General features: G+C 40.0%; 1 protein-coding gene across 2 annotated transcripts in view; it reads right to left on the reverse strand.

Moving 5' to 3' along the window:
• Positions 1–17,226, reverse strand: part of UBE2G1 (ubiquitin conjugating enzyme E2 G1) — a 44,333-nt gene that overhangs the window by 20,104 nt on the left and 7,003 nt on the right. For both annotated transcript variants that reach the window (XR_009759832.1, XM_061604761.1), the window contains exon 2: positions 933–1,035. Coding sequence is in view for 1 of the 2 variants with exons in the window: in XM_061604761.1 (XP_061460745.1) it covers positions 933–1,035 (103 nt within the window). In the remaining variant the exon portion in view is untranslated. The remainder of the gene's footprint in view (positions 1–932; positions 1,036–17,226) is intronic.

Genomic DNA, 17,226 nt, shown 5'->3' on the forward strand with positions numbered 1-17,226 from the left:
TTTTGTTATTCATTGTATTTTTATACTATTTTATGTTCACCACCCAGAGAGCTATTGCTAGTCGGGCGGTATATAAATTTAATAAATAATAATAAATAATAATAATAAATAAATCCCACTGTGCTCCAGACAGCTTGCTTCATAAGTGTGTTTAAGATTGCCACCTTAATCAGTTTTTATTATCAGTCTACACATTTTCTTCATATCACTCAGAAGCAAGAACTAGGAATGATTATTCACAGCCCTTAAGTACCTCTGCCTAAGGAATAAGATAAGTGTGATTGTCTTCTATACTGGACCCATAATTAGAAAAATATTGTTAACCCAGCTGTCAATGTCACTATGACCTTTTCTCTGGTCCAGAACTTTGTTTATTGGTGCATATTTGATACATGTAGATAATTGAGGTGCTTTTTGTTTTTTTAGAAAATTGTGTTAATTGTGTACACTTTAAAATCAGAGGAGATACTAGAATTTCTTTAGGTATCAAGCTTCGTGAACTAGAAAGAGAAAGAATGAAGCTTGGCCTGTTTGAAACATTTATCTTTGTCTGTCTCTCTTCCCAAACTGTTAAGGGGAAGCCTATATCTAGATCTTGCTATACTTTTGCTTCAGTTATTCATAGTGCAAGTCTGTCCTTGTAGCCTGCAGGGAGACAGAATAGTGTCTACTTGGAGACTGGAACAGGTAGCTAGCTTTACTTCTTACATGCACAATAATGCATCTGGATGAGTGAGTTATCTCCATTAGACTTCAGAGAGAATTACTGTAACCAAGGGTTGTTCAGATTTAGAATATATACCTCTTATACCAATATTTAATACCCCCACAAATCAAGTCAGTTTCAGGAAGGCAGAAGAAACAAGCTAGTTAGCAAAATATTAGATGTGTAAGCAACAAAATGCTTTGGTTAAGCTTCTAGTGATACTTACTACAGTGTATCTGGAGGGCCAATAATAAGGACTTCCCATCGATAGAGATCATTGTCATCTATTAAACCTGCTGAAAAGCCTTCCACTGGGTTTTTGTTGAGCTCTGTTTAAAAAGCAAAAAAGAAAATGGTTATAGATAACATTCGTGCATGCCTTATATTTCATTTGTAACAAGCAAACAACAAACTTTCAGAGCTCTTTCAAGTGCTCTTAAGGTTAGTACTCAATTGCTCTATGCCACATTCTCAAGGTCCCTAGTTTGCTCACTATCTGATAAACACAAAGCGCACATTCAAGGATGCACCAAATGCCCAACACAGAAAGTCACTTCATGGAAGCCAAGTTGCTTATTCCTAGCCATGGTCTCCTACTCCCCTTGAGCTTCAGTACTGACCTGTGACTACATTTCTCTTCCCTGAAACAATGATTAACTAATTATGCTACAATCCACAATTAATTCCATTATTTAACATATTTTACTTTGTTCTTCAGCCAAAAAGGCTGCCATGATCACCCATAGAAGCTACTTGCCATGTGAGATGTGAACAGCAAGGATATAAACTGGGGAAAATTACCCCCCCTTCCACTTTCTGGATCTTCTCTAGTTCCCATGAACAAAAGGTTTGCTGTGTTTTATAATGCAGAATTGATACCATGTACCAAGCCTAGTAAAACTGACCATCAACTTTAGTTTGTCACTACTTAGGCTGTAAACTGGTCTAAAAAGGCGGTCTAAAAAGGTATTCACACACTAAAGATTTGTATAGCTTTATTTAAAAGAAATAAGGTTATAGTCTGGCTACTACATCACTCACATTAAAAAAAAGAAAGTATTTTCCAGTCCCCAGGCCAATATGCAGGTCTTAACCTGGAGACGCCTAAATTGCCTGCAACCTGGACATCTGAAGAACAACCAGTCCTTCCTGAAACATGAACATGCTTGGCAACTAAGGCCCTCTTCAGAGGCCCTTCTCCATATGCCTCCAGCTGCTGAGAACAAGTCTCTTCTGCGGTGGTGCCCAAATTGTGGAATATTTCACCAAGCACATACAAGGTAACAGATGATGACAAAGTACATCCTATTCACTTGCACTTTTAACAGCGTTTAGTATCTCTTTGTTTTATTATGTATTAGTTGTTTTATTATGGAAATTTGGTGCCTTAGCAGCTTGCTACTTCATTTTATGATTTTCATTGTTTTTACGGGCTTCAAATTAATGTCTGTCAACCACCTTGAGGGCTTTTTGAAGTCAGAAAGTAGGCATGCATTTCTTAAATAAAAAGATATTAAGCCCTTTATGTGGCCTAGACAACCACTTACCCTTCACCTCCAAGTAATGGGTACAGAAAACATTGACAAGCAATTTCAAGAAACTTGTTCAAGTACAGCATATATCCTACATCTCAATCTTACCAGAACTCAAAAATTAGTTCCTATAGCACAGTGAAGTAACAAACATAAGTAAAAGCAGGTAGTGAAAAGAATATGTAAAAACAATGGAACATTTGTGGCTACCTTCAGTTAATTTTGGCTTTGTTATCTGTTCTGTACACTTATGCAGCTTTGAGAAATCAGAATTTTGAGAATAGTGTTAAAGTTAGGTTGTTGTCCAGATCAAGGAGCCCAGTTAAGCCTTTCAGAAAGCTCAGCTTTCTCAATCGATCTTGGACTCAACCCATCACCATACCAACCTGATTTCTGTTGGCATATCAGAATTATTCAAGTTCTTTTGTCTCATTGCTCTAAAACAGACAATTTCCATTTATATTATCAAATATGGATGTACTTAATTCAGATCTGGAGTGCAAAACCACCCGAATGAAGCTCGCAGACCACAGTTTGGGAACCCGAGCTAGAATATATCATTTTAAGAGTTGAAGTGCTTCCCATACACCACATTGGAATCCTTACAGCTATCCTATATGATAGACCAGTATTAACTTGGATTCCTGCAGTCATCAGGGAGCTGATGGCCTTATAGGCCTCTTCTATTTCTACTATTCTATTATTATTATCCCCTTACTGCAGAGTGGGAAAACTCACACACAAAGTGACTTCTGCCTAGCAAATTTGTGGCAGGGATAAAATCCAAACTGGGGACTTCCCACTTGGTCTCTTAGATCCTGATCAACCCTCTGTTTTCCTCTGCTCTGCTGGAAGTTCTCTGGTGATTTGCAGAGGGCACACCAGGGGTAGAATTATATACTTGTAAAATGTACAGGCTGAAGCCTACGTTGAACAACAACGCACTCATCCCATTTCCAGATAAATGTTATGGTACTACCCACCAAGCAACCAATACAAAACCACATGCAATAGAACCAGCTTATTGTTTCCTCACAAAGCTTGTAAGTAGGTTGTGCAGGAAGCCTCAGTCAAGTTTCGCAGGGTGGGAGAATTTGACAGTTGTGTTAAAGGGCAAAAGCAGAATCAGACATTGCCCCAGCTGGTCGCCACAGGTGTGTTCCAGGTTAAAAAATCACCAGCAATTAAACTGATGTTATGGACATAGACCAAGCCACCAAGGAAGAGCTCTGCACTAGTCCACCGAGAACAACAAATTGGTTGGGCTCCTGCTGGGAGGAAGGGCAGGATGTAAATAAAATAATAAATAAGTAGTTTGCATAAGCATGCTGCCTCTTATGCTCTAGTTTTTAGTTTTCAATTGATGTCAAGTGTGATCTGCAGAGGGAGACAGCACCCAACAGCTTTAATTCCTTGGTTCCTTTGGGTTTCCTACAGCAGTGTTGTGGGCTTCTACAGCTCAGATCCTTTCTGAAGTGGTCCTGTTTTTACGGCAGTGTTTTGGACAAAGCAGAATGTCTGTTGTTGTGGTGAAATGCCATAGCACAGTGCACCTCAAGACCTTGCTTCTGCATTATCCTCTTGTGTGAAGATCATGGTCTGAAATGAAAAACTGACTCGCTCCACTCAACAGCTCTTTCATTTGATGACATTGCCAAGAATTAAAAACCAAGTAAGCAGTTTTGACTGTGCCACAGATCAGCACCCAGTTTACAGCACAGGCTGGCAGGTACAGGAACTTCCATACTCAAGTCCAGAGTTATCAATCAGCCAAAAAGGAAACAGTGGTTGGGGAACGGCTTTACTTCAAAGCTGTATTGACCAAGCAGTACTCCCTCACCAGTTGACTCTGGTTTACAAGGAGAGAGCACTCTATACAAATCCAAGTGAGTCAAAGAAACACAAGTCAACAAAAATGATTAAGCAAGAAGAGCCCAATGGCTAAAGCAGCACTTATGGTATGGTATCTCAGCTTTTCAACTTGCTTTGGCAGTTGTAGCCTGCAATTTCGTAGGAACAGGTCTGCCACCACACTCTGAACGCTAAGGGGGAAAAGTCGGGGTTTTCCTGACTAGCCTACACCAATGTGCAACGTCCAAGCCAATACAAATATTGGATCAATAAGCTCATTATGTTCAATTTTAATATTTTGCTTCTGGTGCTGTGTCTAAATCACACTGTCTATTTATGCAGCACCTGGTTTGCTTGTTGGCTCTGAAGTGGGCAAAGCCAATACCTTCAAATATTATTTTTACAAGTTACACTGCCCTCTATCAGTTTCCTTCAGGAAGGCTTACAATCATATAAAACATGGTACCAATAAATCAACACCAGCAAGATAATAAAGAGCACAATGTTGATGAGAGATGGGGTGGGAGCTGTTAAGATTATTTGGTTGTTTCAGCCCTATTTTCCTTATCCAGGTATTTAGTTAAATTGGAAATTCTAATTGTCCTCATTGCAGTGTAGCTTTGTTTGCCTTATTATGGAGCTGTTAATTTGTTTGTTATTTATTGAACCTGGTTTTATGGATTCTGTGATTTTTGTATAGCGTTATCTTTTTTTCTACATATTTTTATTACTACTTTCATTGTTCCTTGCTCTGGGATTGAAAGTATTCAATGAAGACTGGGTTATAAATACTCAATAAATAAATAAAATGTAAATGAAATTAAGATCCACCCAGAAAATAACATCAGGCACCGGCAGATTAGAACAGAAGTTTCTTTAGATACTTGGTTATCAAGCCCTTTAGGGCTTTATGAGGAACACTAGCATCTTAAACTGGATTTGGAAATAGTGCAGCAATTAGCAAGACATCTTTAATACTGGTCAGATACATTCCCAATGTGTGGTCCCAGTGAGCAATCTAGTTGCTGCATTTAGTTCAGAAACTGCAGTTAGGACGATCTTCAAAGGAAACTGCACATATAACATATTACAGTAATCCAAATGGGAGGTTAATGGAAACCATAGCTGGACTATCCCTACCCAGGGAAGGCTGCAGCCTGTGCACCAGCCTAGACTGGTAAAAGCCACTCTTCATTCCCAAGGCTTTATTTATTTATTTATGGAATTTATATACAGCTTTTCAGGTGGATCTCACAAAGCGGTTTACATAAGATGATTACAAGTAATTTTTTAAAAAGTTACAATAAAACAGAAAAGACCGCTTGTTTAAGAAGAATCTGTTACGGCTGCTTCTTCTCTCCCCTCGGGTCAAGATGGTTCTACTACAGATACCCCTCAGAAACAATTGGGGGAAGGAGAGAGGGGCCACTATGGCAGCTGGATGGTGACAGTTCCTCAGCTTCTCCTCTCCCCTCAGGTCAAGATGGTTCTACTCCAATGAGAACACTGGATATAGAAAATCCCTGAAGCTGCACACCTGACCTGTCCAACCCCATCCTGAACAGATTAAACACCCAACACCACAAACATGACTCAGCAGTACTGTGGGGCTTTGTTTCCTCGTTCCTTGAATTTGCACACTAAGCTTAGATCAGTATTTTTGTATCATGGCACCTACTGTGAACGCGAGAAGTTACATACCACCTATCGCTACCCTGCCCTGTTTGGACACTAACATTTTGTATTAACCCAGTTGGTGCTCAATAACACCGTTACAAGACAGCTGGCCACTGTAGGCCTGGCATGGCAAGGCAATACAGCACCAGTACAGCAGGGTAGAAGCCCATTTTACACAACTATACTTCCAGCATTTCCAACATCCTCCTCCACAGAGAGATCCAAAAGCCAGGAGCAGTTGATAACATCTGCCCACTGAAGCATATAAGACTCAAGGAACACACTATTCAAGGAAGAGAAAAGATAAGCTTTAGCGAAAACTTCAGAACAACAATGATCGAGAATGTTTTGTTGCTCAATTTTACTGTATAAAGCAGGGCTGTGGAGTCGGAGTTGTGGAGTCGGAAGCAATTTTGGGTGGAGTTGGAGTCGGAGTCAGAAATGTACCGACTCCGACTCCTTCATAAATGGCAAATGTATATTAACTGGTAATAACAAATTTACTGTAGTAAAATGGTAGCACAAGGCATTTCATCACCACCACGTGAATCCAGAGCTTGGAAAAGTTACTTTTTTAAACTACCATCAGCCCCAGGGATTGGGCTCATGGGAGTTGTAGTTCAAAAAAGTAACTTTTCCAAGCTCTGGATTCACGTGGTGGTGATGAAATGCCTTGTGCTACCATTTTACTACAGTAAATTTGTTATTACTAGTTAATATACATTTGCCATTTATGAAGGAGTCGGACAGTAGAAAAATAGAGGAGTCGGAGTCGAAGGTCTGGCATACCGACTCCACAGCCCTGGTATAAAGACCTATGCTGAAAAGTGGTAGTTTTAAATAAGTTAAGTCTATGATCAGGAAAATATTTGAACCCAGATCTAGTATCCAGGCACCATCCAAGCTGCCTCTCTCCCTTTACAACTTTTTTCACACTTTCTAAAAAGTTGCAAGGAAAAACTTCATTGGTGCTTTTATAACTTATTTCACCTTTTAATATTATTTGTTTGCACACCTATTTTACACAAATGCTTTGAAAGTGCAAGAACACACCACTGATCCTTTCCAATCCTTTTTTCCTCAGAAACCCAATACAGTAGGGCCCCGCTTCTTGGTGTTCTGTTAATATGGCACCAGTGGGGTGATCAGCTGGAGAGGGGGGCTGGAGCTCCCCATGCTCCAGCTGATCTCGCCGGAGGAGGGGAAGATCAGTTGTAGCGTGCTGCAGCTGATCTCCTCCTCAGGGCGATCAGACTTCCACACTCCAGCTGATTGTGCTGGAGAAGGGTTAGGTTCCAGACCCCTGCACTACAGCTGATCCGCTATTCGGCGGTTTTCGCTTTTCGGCGGAGGTCTGGAACCTAACCTGCCGTATGAGTGGGGCCCTACTGTACAAGAAACTAAGACCTAGACCTGTCCATTCACTAAGACCTTTGGAGGATGCCCTGTTAGTTATGCCATGGCTTGCAGAGGTTCATATTGCAGCAACTGCAGGAGGACCTTCTTCATAGTGGCCCCCAGCTTGTGGAATGAACTGTCCGCCAAGATATGAAGCACCTACTATGCTGAACAACCACTTGCCATTAAAAACATGTTTTCTCAAGCCTTCCCTGATCTTTAATACAGCACCAGCTGAATAATTCCTTGCTACTGTAATTGTGAAATGTTGTTTATAGTTTTTATTCTATAGTGAATTATTTTAGAATTATTTCATTTTGTATTGCACACCGCCTTGGTATTATTTTAATAAGGTATGATTTAGAAATATCTTAAATAAATAAAATCTGTCCTTTTACCAGATATGAAAACTATTTAAGATCTCTCAGGACTACACAGATGTCTAGCTTCCTTCTAGCCCATCCCACCCCTAGAAGATGGGAATGTGTCAAGCTGTTCCTGCATTCTCAACTCTCAATTAAGATGCGGCAACTTTGCTTTCAGCATTGGATCTCATCAACTATTGTGGTTTGAACATAAGAAACTTCTTGCCAAGTTCTTTTTTAAAAAAAAAAAAACACCCTGAAATCCTGGGAAAGAAATACAATGTTTGATTAGGTGAAAAATGGCAAGATAATCTCTCACAGGGTTACAAGTTAGAAACTTATTCTGTAACCATCTTCTTTTAAAAATTCTTTGCTAATGCTCAAACATAAATTACACAAAAAATTACATGTTAGAGAATCTTACAATTAAAAGGTAACTTTTACTACTACATCCTTATCTTCACAATATGCCATATACACAATTCACTATCATAAATATATTAAATATTATTAAATTATATTATTAATATCATTATTAAATATTTTATTAAAATTAGATTAACAATTACATTTCAACCTACTCAGCTTCTACAGTCAGGTCGTTTTCTTATGCTGTTCTTCCTGATTTACTTTTGTTTAGACATACAGGTAATCTACTCCTCACCCTGAAATTCTCAGTCAACAATAAAAACCACCTTTTCTTTAAGCACTCATACACGTAGAAACTGCCCATTTTCATCCATGTAATTAATTGCTTCCCATAAAAGCATCCCAAAGCATTTGTCACTGTAAACATGTTCTTTGGGTTTAATGATATACTAAATGATCAGCTGGTGATGAACACCAGCAAGCCAGCTAAGATTGTGCCATGGAAAATCAGTAATGATGCTGCATGTATGAACCAGTTATCAGAAGAGGACCTTGGAAAAGTATATCAATAGAGCTGGGAAAAAGCTAGATTGGGATGCAGATATTCAGCTCTACATTAGCAATAATGTTAAACTGATCCAAGTTTGGCATACTAATGCTAATTTGCCAAGTAGGTTGATTTAGAAGCAAAGAACTACAGCTTTGTGAGAGATTAGACAACTATACACCTGTTTCAGAAAGGATTAAGTTTTCCATTAAGAGCCATACAATGCATTCTTACCTGTAATACACAAAAAAGGCAGCACAGAACACACTGCATAATGACAGTGCACAGTTATAGAACCAAAGTTTTAAATCTTTAGTATGAAGTGGAAGCACTGTGAATATTTTACTTCAACAGTTTCTGAAGACTGCAAAATTGCTTCAAGGTAACTAATGGGAAGCAATTAATAAATGGAAATAAGATTGCTTTCAGTGTTCTACACTCTTTAACGCTACCTATATCAGGAGCACAGTACTTCTTGGTGGCAGACAGGGCATTTAGAACATGAGAAATTGTTTATAAGTTTATAGGAGTTATTAAAAAAGTCTTCAAAGCAAATAACATGAATATTTTTTAAAAACAGTAAGCACAACACAGGAAGAACTGGACTCAGCATCTTCCAGTCCGGCTTCTAATTCAGGAACTTAGAAAGCTCTGCTGCCTTATGCAGAGTCAGACATTGGTTCATCTAGCTCAGTATTGTCTACATTGATTAAGTCATGGCTCTTCAGTTTCAAGCAGGAGTCTTTCCCAGACCTATCTGGAGACGACAGTGATTGAACCTGGGGCCTTCTGCACGCAAGGCATGTAACAGTCTGAGCTACCCAAGAGGCCACCAATTTTGGTAGCATCAGCAACATTTTTAAAAAAGACGCTAGATACAGCATTGTAGCAGGCAGAGCCCAGTGCCCTGAGGATGGAAACTGATCAGCTGATCCCCCACCCTGATCATCGGAATAATCACTGGATGAGTGAAGTGAGGGCACTAAGCCACCACCCCTCAGCTAAGTTTGGGGGGGAGTCTGTGTGTGCATGCATACCTGTGAGTGTGCATGAGTGTATGGGATAGCCATGCCCACTTTTGATCAGCCCCATCTCCGGCATGCAGCCCCTAAGGGTTGGCCAAGCATGAATATGACCCTTGGGCCAAAAAGGGTGAGCTACTTCTGACCTACGGGATTGGATGGGCTTTAGGATTTCCAATTCTTGCAGCAAAAGTGTATCAGGGAGTTCAGTGCACATGGCCAACAAGAGCCACTGTTGTCCATGCATCAAACAGAAGCCATTTTTCATGCTTCCAGTTGTACCATGTGACACTGTGCCCTTTACGTATGAAAGGGTAGACAAGAGGATACTAGAGTCAGTTTTGCAAGGAAGTTTGGCTGGGTACATGGGTCATTCCAAACCCATTTACAAGCAGCATACTGGGAGACCACACTAAATCATTGCTGTGGGTTAACACCTTAAAGGTATTTTTCAATAGTGGTCCTTTCAGTATTATTTAGGGGCTTGTGTATTTTGCACATGCACACACAGACACCATACTGTAACACATGAAAGTATCTATTCATGATTTTTTTTTGCTTAACTCTCTAGGAAGGGAGCAAGAAGTTGTCAGAAGTCCAAAACTGATCATACCCTATACGGTTTCGGCCCAGTTTATCTGAAGGAACACCTCCAGTATCACCAATCATGCCGCCAGACAAGATCAGCCTCACAAGACCTTCTCTCGGTCCCACCGGTCAAAACAGCTAGGCTGGTGCGGACCAAAGAGAGGGCATTTTCGATTGTGGCCCCCACCCTCTGGAACTCGCTTCCTTTTGACCTTCGACATGCCTCCTCCCTGATGGGTTTTCGCAGAGCCTTAAAGACCTGGCTATTCAGGCAGGCCTATGGGATTTCTGGGGTGGACTAGTTTTATGATGTATTAATTGAAGGATGGTTTTAGATTAATTGATGTTGTGGTTGTTGTTGTATATTGATTGTATATTGTATTTTGTATTCTGTACGTCGCCTAGAGTGTCCGTTAGTTCGGACAGATAGGCGACTAACAAATAAAAAAAATATTTTTTTTTTTTACTTTAGGTACACAAGTCACTAGGCTTGCTGAACATTTTGGTGGGAGGAAGGAAGTTCATTAGATAGTAAAGTGGCTCTGCTGGCAAGAGAACGCAACAGTTCTGAACAGTAAATATCCTGACTGACTGGACTAAGGTCTGACCTCTTAAAACTGAGAGGAAGGTAACCTAAATGAACATTAAGCAATCTGTTTCCAAAACAAAAGAGATGCACTTGAGAAGAACTGCTGTTTGAGTCAACAAGACCATCTACTCACTAAGCGTAGCTTCTCTTTCCTGTTTTGTCAGCATGGTCTAACCACCAATAGCAACAGTTGCCTCAGCTCAGGCCTGCCAACACTCCGTGCTCTCACAACTTGCAGTTGTTTTATTTTACACTTGGCTCAGCACAGGGCTGCTTGTTTATCTTTCCCACAAGCTAAACTTAACAGTATGGGATGTCCTCCTGCCATTTCAGTACTTGCACCGTTTCTGCATCACTGCCCCCTATTTCACAAAACAGGCATGAAGTGAGCAAGCTGGCCTGTGTTCTCAACCTGTGAAAGTCTACAGAGATGTGGTCACTAGTGCAGATGGGGCAGGTTTGTCAATGAGCCCTATTGATGCCATATGTAATGCAGTAGCTTACATCAGGAGCATGAACTGTTATGCTCCTTCTTTCCAAACAGGATATACATGAAGAGGCCACAAAAGTAACGGCAAAGGCTACTAAAGCAAACCTTTATTTCTTTGAGAAATTTTGGCCTCCTTAAAAAGATTCACAGACCTTTATTCTGTCCAGCGTCCAGTGATCAGAGAACATACAACATTTTAGCAGGAATTCTGACAAGCTCCAAAAAAGGGTGTTAGGGACAGAGAAAAAACAAGTATTTCTTGGGTCCCCTATCATATTGTATGTCCCAAGTACAAAAGCTTTTTAAAAATAAATACATAATATCATTGCCCAGTATGAACTTTGGAACAGAACTATTCAATCTAAATAGCTTCTATTCTGCCACTGGAGCATTATGTTTAATAAAATTATCAAGTCGGTTAATAAAATTACGTACTGTAAAAAAAAGTTTAGTTAAAATAACCATAAACAAGACAACTGCTACTAAGTCAGTAAAGCTCAAGCAGCACAACACAGCTATAATGCTCATAAAAGATTACCAGCCCATTGAATGGGGCATGTAAAGTTCTGCCAAGCAGATTTAAAATTTCAATTTATAACAGCATTTAAATGAGTAGCCTTTCTACTTCATAATGCTCTAGTTGATATGACACTCAATGCCAAGTTGACAGTATTCAATCAGTTCATATTTGGACAATCACTCTCCTTAGATTTGCACACATATAAAAAATACAGAAGCCACTGTATCAACTGAGCCACCTTTGCTTATCTCCATGAAGTACATGAAAAGTGGTCACATTTCAGAATCAGAAGCTGTATGATTCTTGTAATGCCAATTAGGCAAAAAGTTTACCTTTCCAAAGTGATGCAACACAGTATACAATATTTTGCATAAATGTCATAATTATAGCAACTTCAGTGTCTGATAGTTTCACAATATTTTGGACACACACCAATTAATTTCCCAGGTGCTTCTCTACAAAGATGAGCTTTATGTGTACATGATAGATATTATTGCTCATACTGTTCCTGAAACCCTTTCCCCAAGGCTTTCAATATTTATTTGGTTATATCCAATTAATTTCTACCCAGAGCAGATCCACTGAAATTAATGGACCCAAAGTTAGTCATGTACATTGGGTTCAGTGGGTCTACTCAAAGTATGACTAACTGGGAATAACCCATTAAAACATTGTATTTAATGTAGGCAATTCATATCCTATGCAAAAAGGAGGTTTTAAGTTTTGCACTAGATAAAATATAACAAATTTAGGGAGGACTTTGCAAAATTCAGAGTTCTGGTAAAAACCTATATGATGATAACAGAAAGATTAACAGATCATGGCAAGATAGCAAGGAGCAGTGACTGGATTTCACAAAGCATACAACATTGCAAAAGTTTCAATCCTGAATGATACTGCCTTTTGCAGGCATTGCCTTTGAAATAGGGAATGTACATATCCCAATGCACACAAGTTCTGTTTGTTAGGGATTTTTTTTAAGCGTGAAGGGTGAAATTCTAACAAATCTAAGTTTGATGCCAAAAACTAGATCCCTCTCAAGCAGAGTTCTGCGCATGCGGATTTACAAAAGCCTAACAGTCCCAACAGTAAGCTGCTGTCATCACTGAAGTGATTTACTGTGCTTTAAAGGTCTTAAAGCATCTGTGCAAAGCTTTATGATGCATTTACCATTTCTAGAAGCTTAAGAATGGGAAGTCTGAAAGCACTACGTCAGATGTTACCTTGCCTAATAGTGATCACATTTGCAAATTCTTCTTTGTGTCCCATATTCATCTAGAACTAATGCTGAACAGCGCTACTCAAGAGCTTCACATAATGAAACCACATAAATTTCTGTACCTGAATCCACATTACAGGGGCGAAGATACACTTGGAAGAACAAACTATTATCTGGAACCAAGAGCCTCAGTAGTAAAATCTTCTAGTTTAACTGTTATTTGTGGAAAGACAGATTTAACAATTGGATTACCACAGCCTGAATATACTAAACTAACCTTTTCCTTGTAGTCAAATTCAGGCCAGAAAAATTTGTATTTCAAAATCCCAAGGAGAAGAAAGGAAGGAGAGCCCAAGAGATCATCAAGATAATGGAGCACAGCCAGCTCCTACGGGCAACGAAATAGGTAGATACCTACCTCCTGAGACATTCAAATCTCAGAAGAAGAAAGGGGAAAGAGCAGAGCTCAAATGCCTTCACAGAATAACTCACACTCCCCCTCCCAAAAAAAGAGTTATTGAAGGGTTGTTGTTTTTTGTACAATAAGGAATAGGGATATAAGTTATGCAGCTATATTCTTGTATCTTATTGCAGAATATATATTTTCACATTCTTTATACATTTGTTGTGATCTATGTTCTGTGAGGTGGCTAACCTCACACTTTTGCTAAGAGGGAGTTCAAGTTACTGTAATGAACAGAAATTGAATGCTTTGGGATGAATCAGAGGACTATCATAAATGAGTGATGGGGAAAAGGAGACTTCAAGGGGATTTCCCTATGGTTGGGAAACCAATAAGGAATTAAATGGGTAAATATTCTATGCAGTCAAGAGACCACTTTTTAAATTACATCATTAATTCTGTCATCTGCCAGCAAGTCAGGAGTCACAGCTCTTTGCTCTTCATCCCTGCAAGGGTCAGGGTCCACCACCACCCAAAATACAGATTACAAAGCATTTAAAGACCGTCTCTCTTCAACAGCTGTTGCATGTTATTTAATGCCATTTTTAAGATGTCTGTAACCGGTCACATTCTTGCAGTTCCAGGTTAAAAAACAGAGAACTGTTTAGCCTCATGAATATCATTCACACAGTTATACTCTACATAACACTGTACTAAATAATTGATAGTTTACCCTTTCATTGCTTCCTAACTGTAGTAAAAAAAAAAAAAACAAGCCTTTTCACCATTTACTATGTACTTTAAATAAAAAACTCAGCTAGTAATACAGTCAACACTCTAGATTGTGAGTAGAACTAGGAGGTGTTCATGCAAAGGAATAATCCATCCCACCAATATGTCCTAGTCCACAGGTCAGATGTGGCATTCAGGGCCTCCCAATCTGGCTCCTCCTTCCAGGGCCCACCCCCTTCACCTGCCCTGCTACCCCCACTTCTATTATGCCCAATATATTTCCAAATTCCTGACCACAAAGCATTGAGACTAGAGCATCCTTCAAATAGACACAGCACTTTCATCTTATACTGCTACTGTGTCACATCACTGTGGCATTCCATCTCCTCCTGTACTCCATCCCCACAATGATCCAGCTGCCATGCATAACAGGACTGAAAGTGGAGACCAGCAGGTGGGCAGTGGAAGCTCAGAGGCCTTACCACACAGCACGGTCAGCGAGTCATCCAACCAGGGAATGGCAGCTAGACAGGTCTTTGAAAACACACAGTGAGGCTCACAGTGCCCATCTCTTTCTGTCTCTCATTCTTGCTAAGGTAGCAGTGGCTGGATTGTCACAGTGAGACAGAAAAGGTGACAGGCAGTGGCAATGGCCCACTGAATTAAGCTGGGGTGGGGGGAGACAAACAGTTTGTATAAATGCTTCTGGCAGCTCACTGCATTTCTGATGCTCCTTCACCCATAATTTTTGAAGTACTCTACAGAGGAGGCATCTGTTCATGTATCACAATAATGAGATCTTAGCAAGTGCACCTTTGTTGCCAGTGCTTGCGCCAGATACTAGTGCCTGGCAAAGTACAGTAGGGCCCCACTTTTCAGAGGCCCACTTTTCAGCGTTCTGCTAACATGGCAGTTTTCATTTAGAGTAAGGCCCCACTCATACGGCGCTTGTTCCGCTTTTACGGTGTTTCAGGCTTCAGGCACCATTTTATTGACTGAGTTCTGCTTTTCCGCAGGTTTCGCTTTTAGGCGGGGGTCTGGAACGCCCACCATATGAGTGGGGCCCTACTGTAACCCTAATACCACTCTCACAATTTAAAACACTGGGCAAATTATACCGTGTGTTCACATGTGTGATACTGAGATATATATCACACAACACTTCATCACAGAATGTGATGAAGAGATTTGGGAGGCCAAGAGAAATTAATACGATGTTTGTATTAAATTTACACTTAACTTGGAGTCACACATTTAGGGCCTGTTAAAAATGACCTTACTTACAGATGACTATCAAGACTTTCAAGAAAATGTAGAGATGTCATGAGTATCAATTTTCTGTTAATATATCTACCTATACTAGCCACAGTGTTTCCCTAACACACCACCTGTTAGAAAAGGGTATTCTGTTTGGCCATGTAACAGAGTAATGCAGCTTAGAACAGATTCCACAGCATGCACAAATATTTTTCATACAAATGCTGTTTTATTATAAATCGTGGTGTATCTTCTAGAATTTGTTGTTCTGTTCAGCTGCATTCCTAAACTGGAAGGGGCAGAAAACAGAAGCAACAAGAAATGGAGAGAGAAAACGTTCACCGGATGAATGGAAGATGGCCTACCTTCTTTTGATATATACATGGACTATGTGACAGCTCCCCACAGGAGTTACTATGAATTCACCCCAGGCATTATTTGTTGGAGCCTTTTTATGGCCACATGATGAGAGGAAAGAATGACTACCAGTTTTTGTGAAATCTAAGAGACTTCTCGTAACAGTTTATTTCAAAGTTACCTCAAATCTTCCTACTGCGAGAGTCAATGCCATGTTCTTTCCATGTCCAACAGCACTAGAAACTTCTACGGTGAAAAGTGCTGGGGGCAGGCTTCTTCCACTATTTGTTTTTGCACGCCTTATAGAGCAAGAACTAGACCATTCCCCCTCAAGGAAAATTCTCACTTCAAGTGCTATTAAGGAAACTTCATTTTGAAACATGCTCCTCTTCTCCCATTGAGGAAGAAAGTGCTATATGCAAAGGATACCCAAATCATTGCATGTTCAAATGGTTTTTAAGTTAGTGGCCTACATACATTCTACTCCTCTCACTGTAGCACTAAGCTACCAGAGTAAGAAGTTGCTTTTAATACCCTATCACAACCCTGGCTGTCTCAGACTCAGCCACCATAAAGGCGTAATCAACCAATGAAAAACTTCTCTGTCCTTTTAAGCCAGGTATGGGGAACCTTTGGTCCTCCAGATGTTGCTGAACTACAACTCCCATCACACCTGGCTATTGGCCATGCTTGCCAGGACAGACGGAGTTGTAGTTAAGCAACATCTGGAGGACCAAAGGTTTCCCACATGTGTTTTAAGCCCTCTGGCTCCTATCCCAACTGAAGGAATTGTACCAAAACACTAGCCAGCTCTTCAACACTCAAACCATGTGTAAGGCATAGCAGCCCAAAGACTGGGGATTGACAGCATCATCAAATGTCTGCTTCAGTTTCTCAGCTCTTGCAGTACCTACATTATACAACACCATTCCAAGGGGAGAGGACACCATATATCCCAAGTGGCTGCCTACAATAAAGTTGAGTTTTGTAGCACCTTAATGACTTAGATTTATTGTGACATAAGCTGCCCCAATAAATTTGTTAAGTCTTTCAGGTGTCACAACACACTTTTTTGCTGTAACAGACTAAAAAGGATGCCTCTCCAGAAGCTGGATGTCCAATAACACAGATGATATACATGTGACAGAAGGAGACAGTAATACAACTTGCTAACATTCTGACTGTTTAAAGATTAGAACAGCTGAAACTGGAACTCGAGTGCCAGCAAACAGGAGGGGGTTGGGAATATCAGCTGCACCAGGGAGTTCCCTCTTGGAGCAGGCAGCCATAAGAAATATAGTGTTGGGAAGTTTGAATTTCCTGTTCTGTTTTTTGCAAGGAGAGTTCTCTTATTAAGAGGAAGTCCTACTTTGCAGAGATTTTGACACAGAACAGAATTTGAACAGAGTCCCCTTTGCTTCTTTTTTAAAAAAAGCCTTACCTGGGATAAGTATCTACAGACTCTGTTTTAAGGACACATAGCCTGACATGAACGCGTGTAACTATTTATTTATTTTATTTATTAAATTTATTAGTTGCCCACCTGGCTGGCAATCCAGCCACTCTGGGTGACGTACAAAATTAAAACATATAGTTACATTAAA

The sequence above is a fragment of the Rhineura floridana genome, chromosome 21 (assembly GCF_030035675.1).
Source record: "Rhineura floridana isolate rRhiFlo1 chromosome 21, rRhiFlo1.hap2, whole genome shotgun sequence".
In the NCBI taxonomy this organism is placed as follows: domain Eukaryota; kingdom Metazoa; phylum Chordata; class Lepidosauria; order Squamata; family Rhineuridae; genus Rhineura; species Rhineura floridana.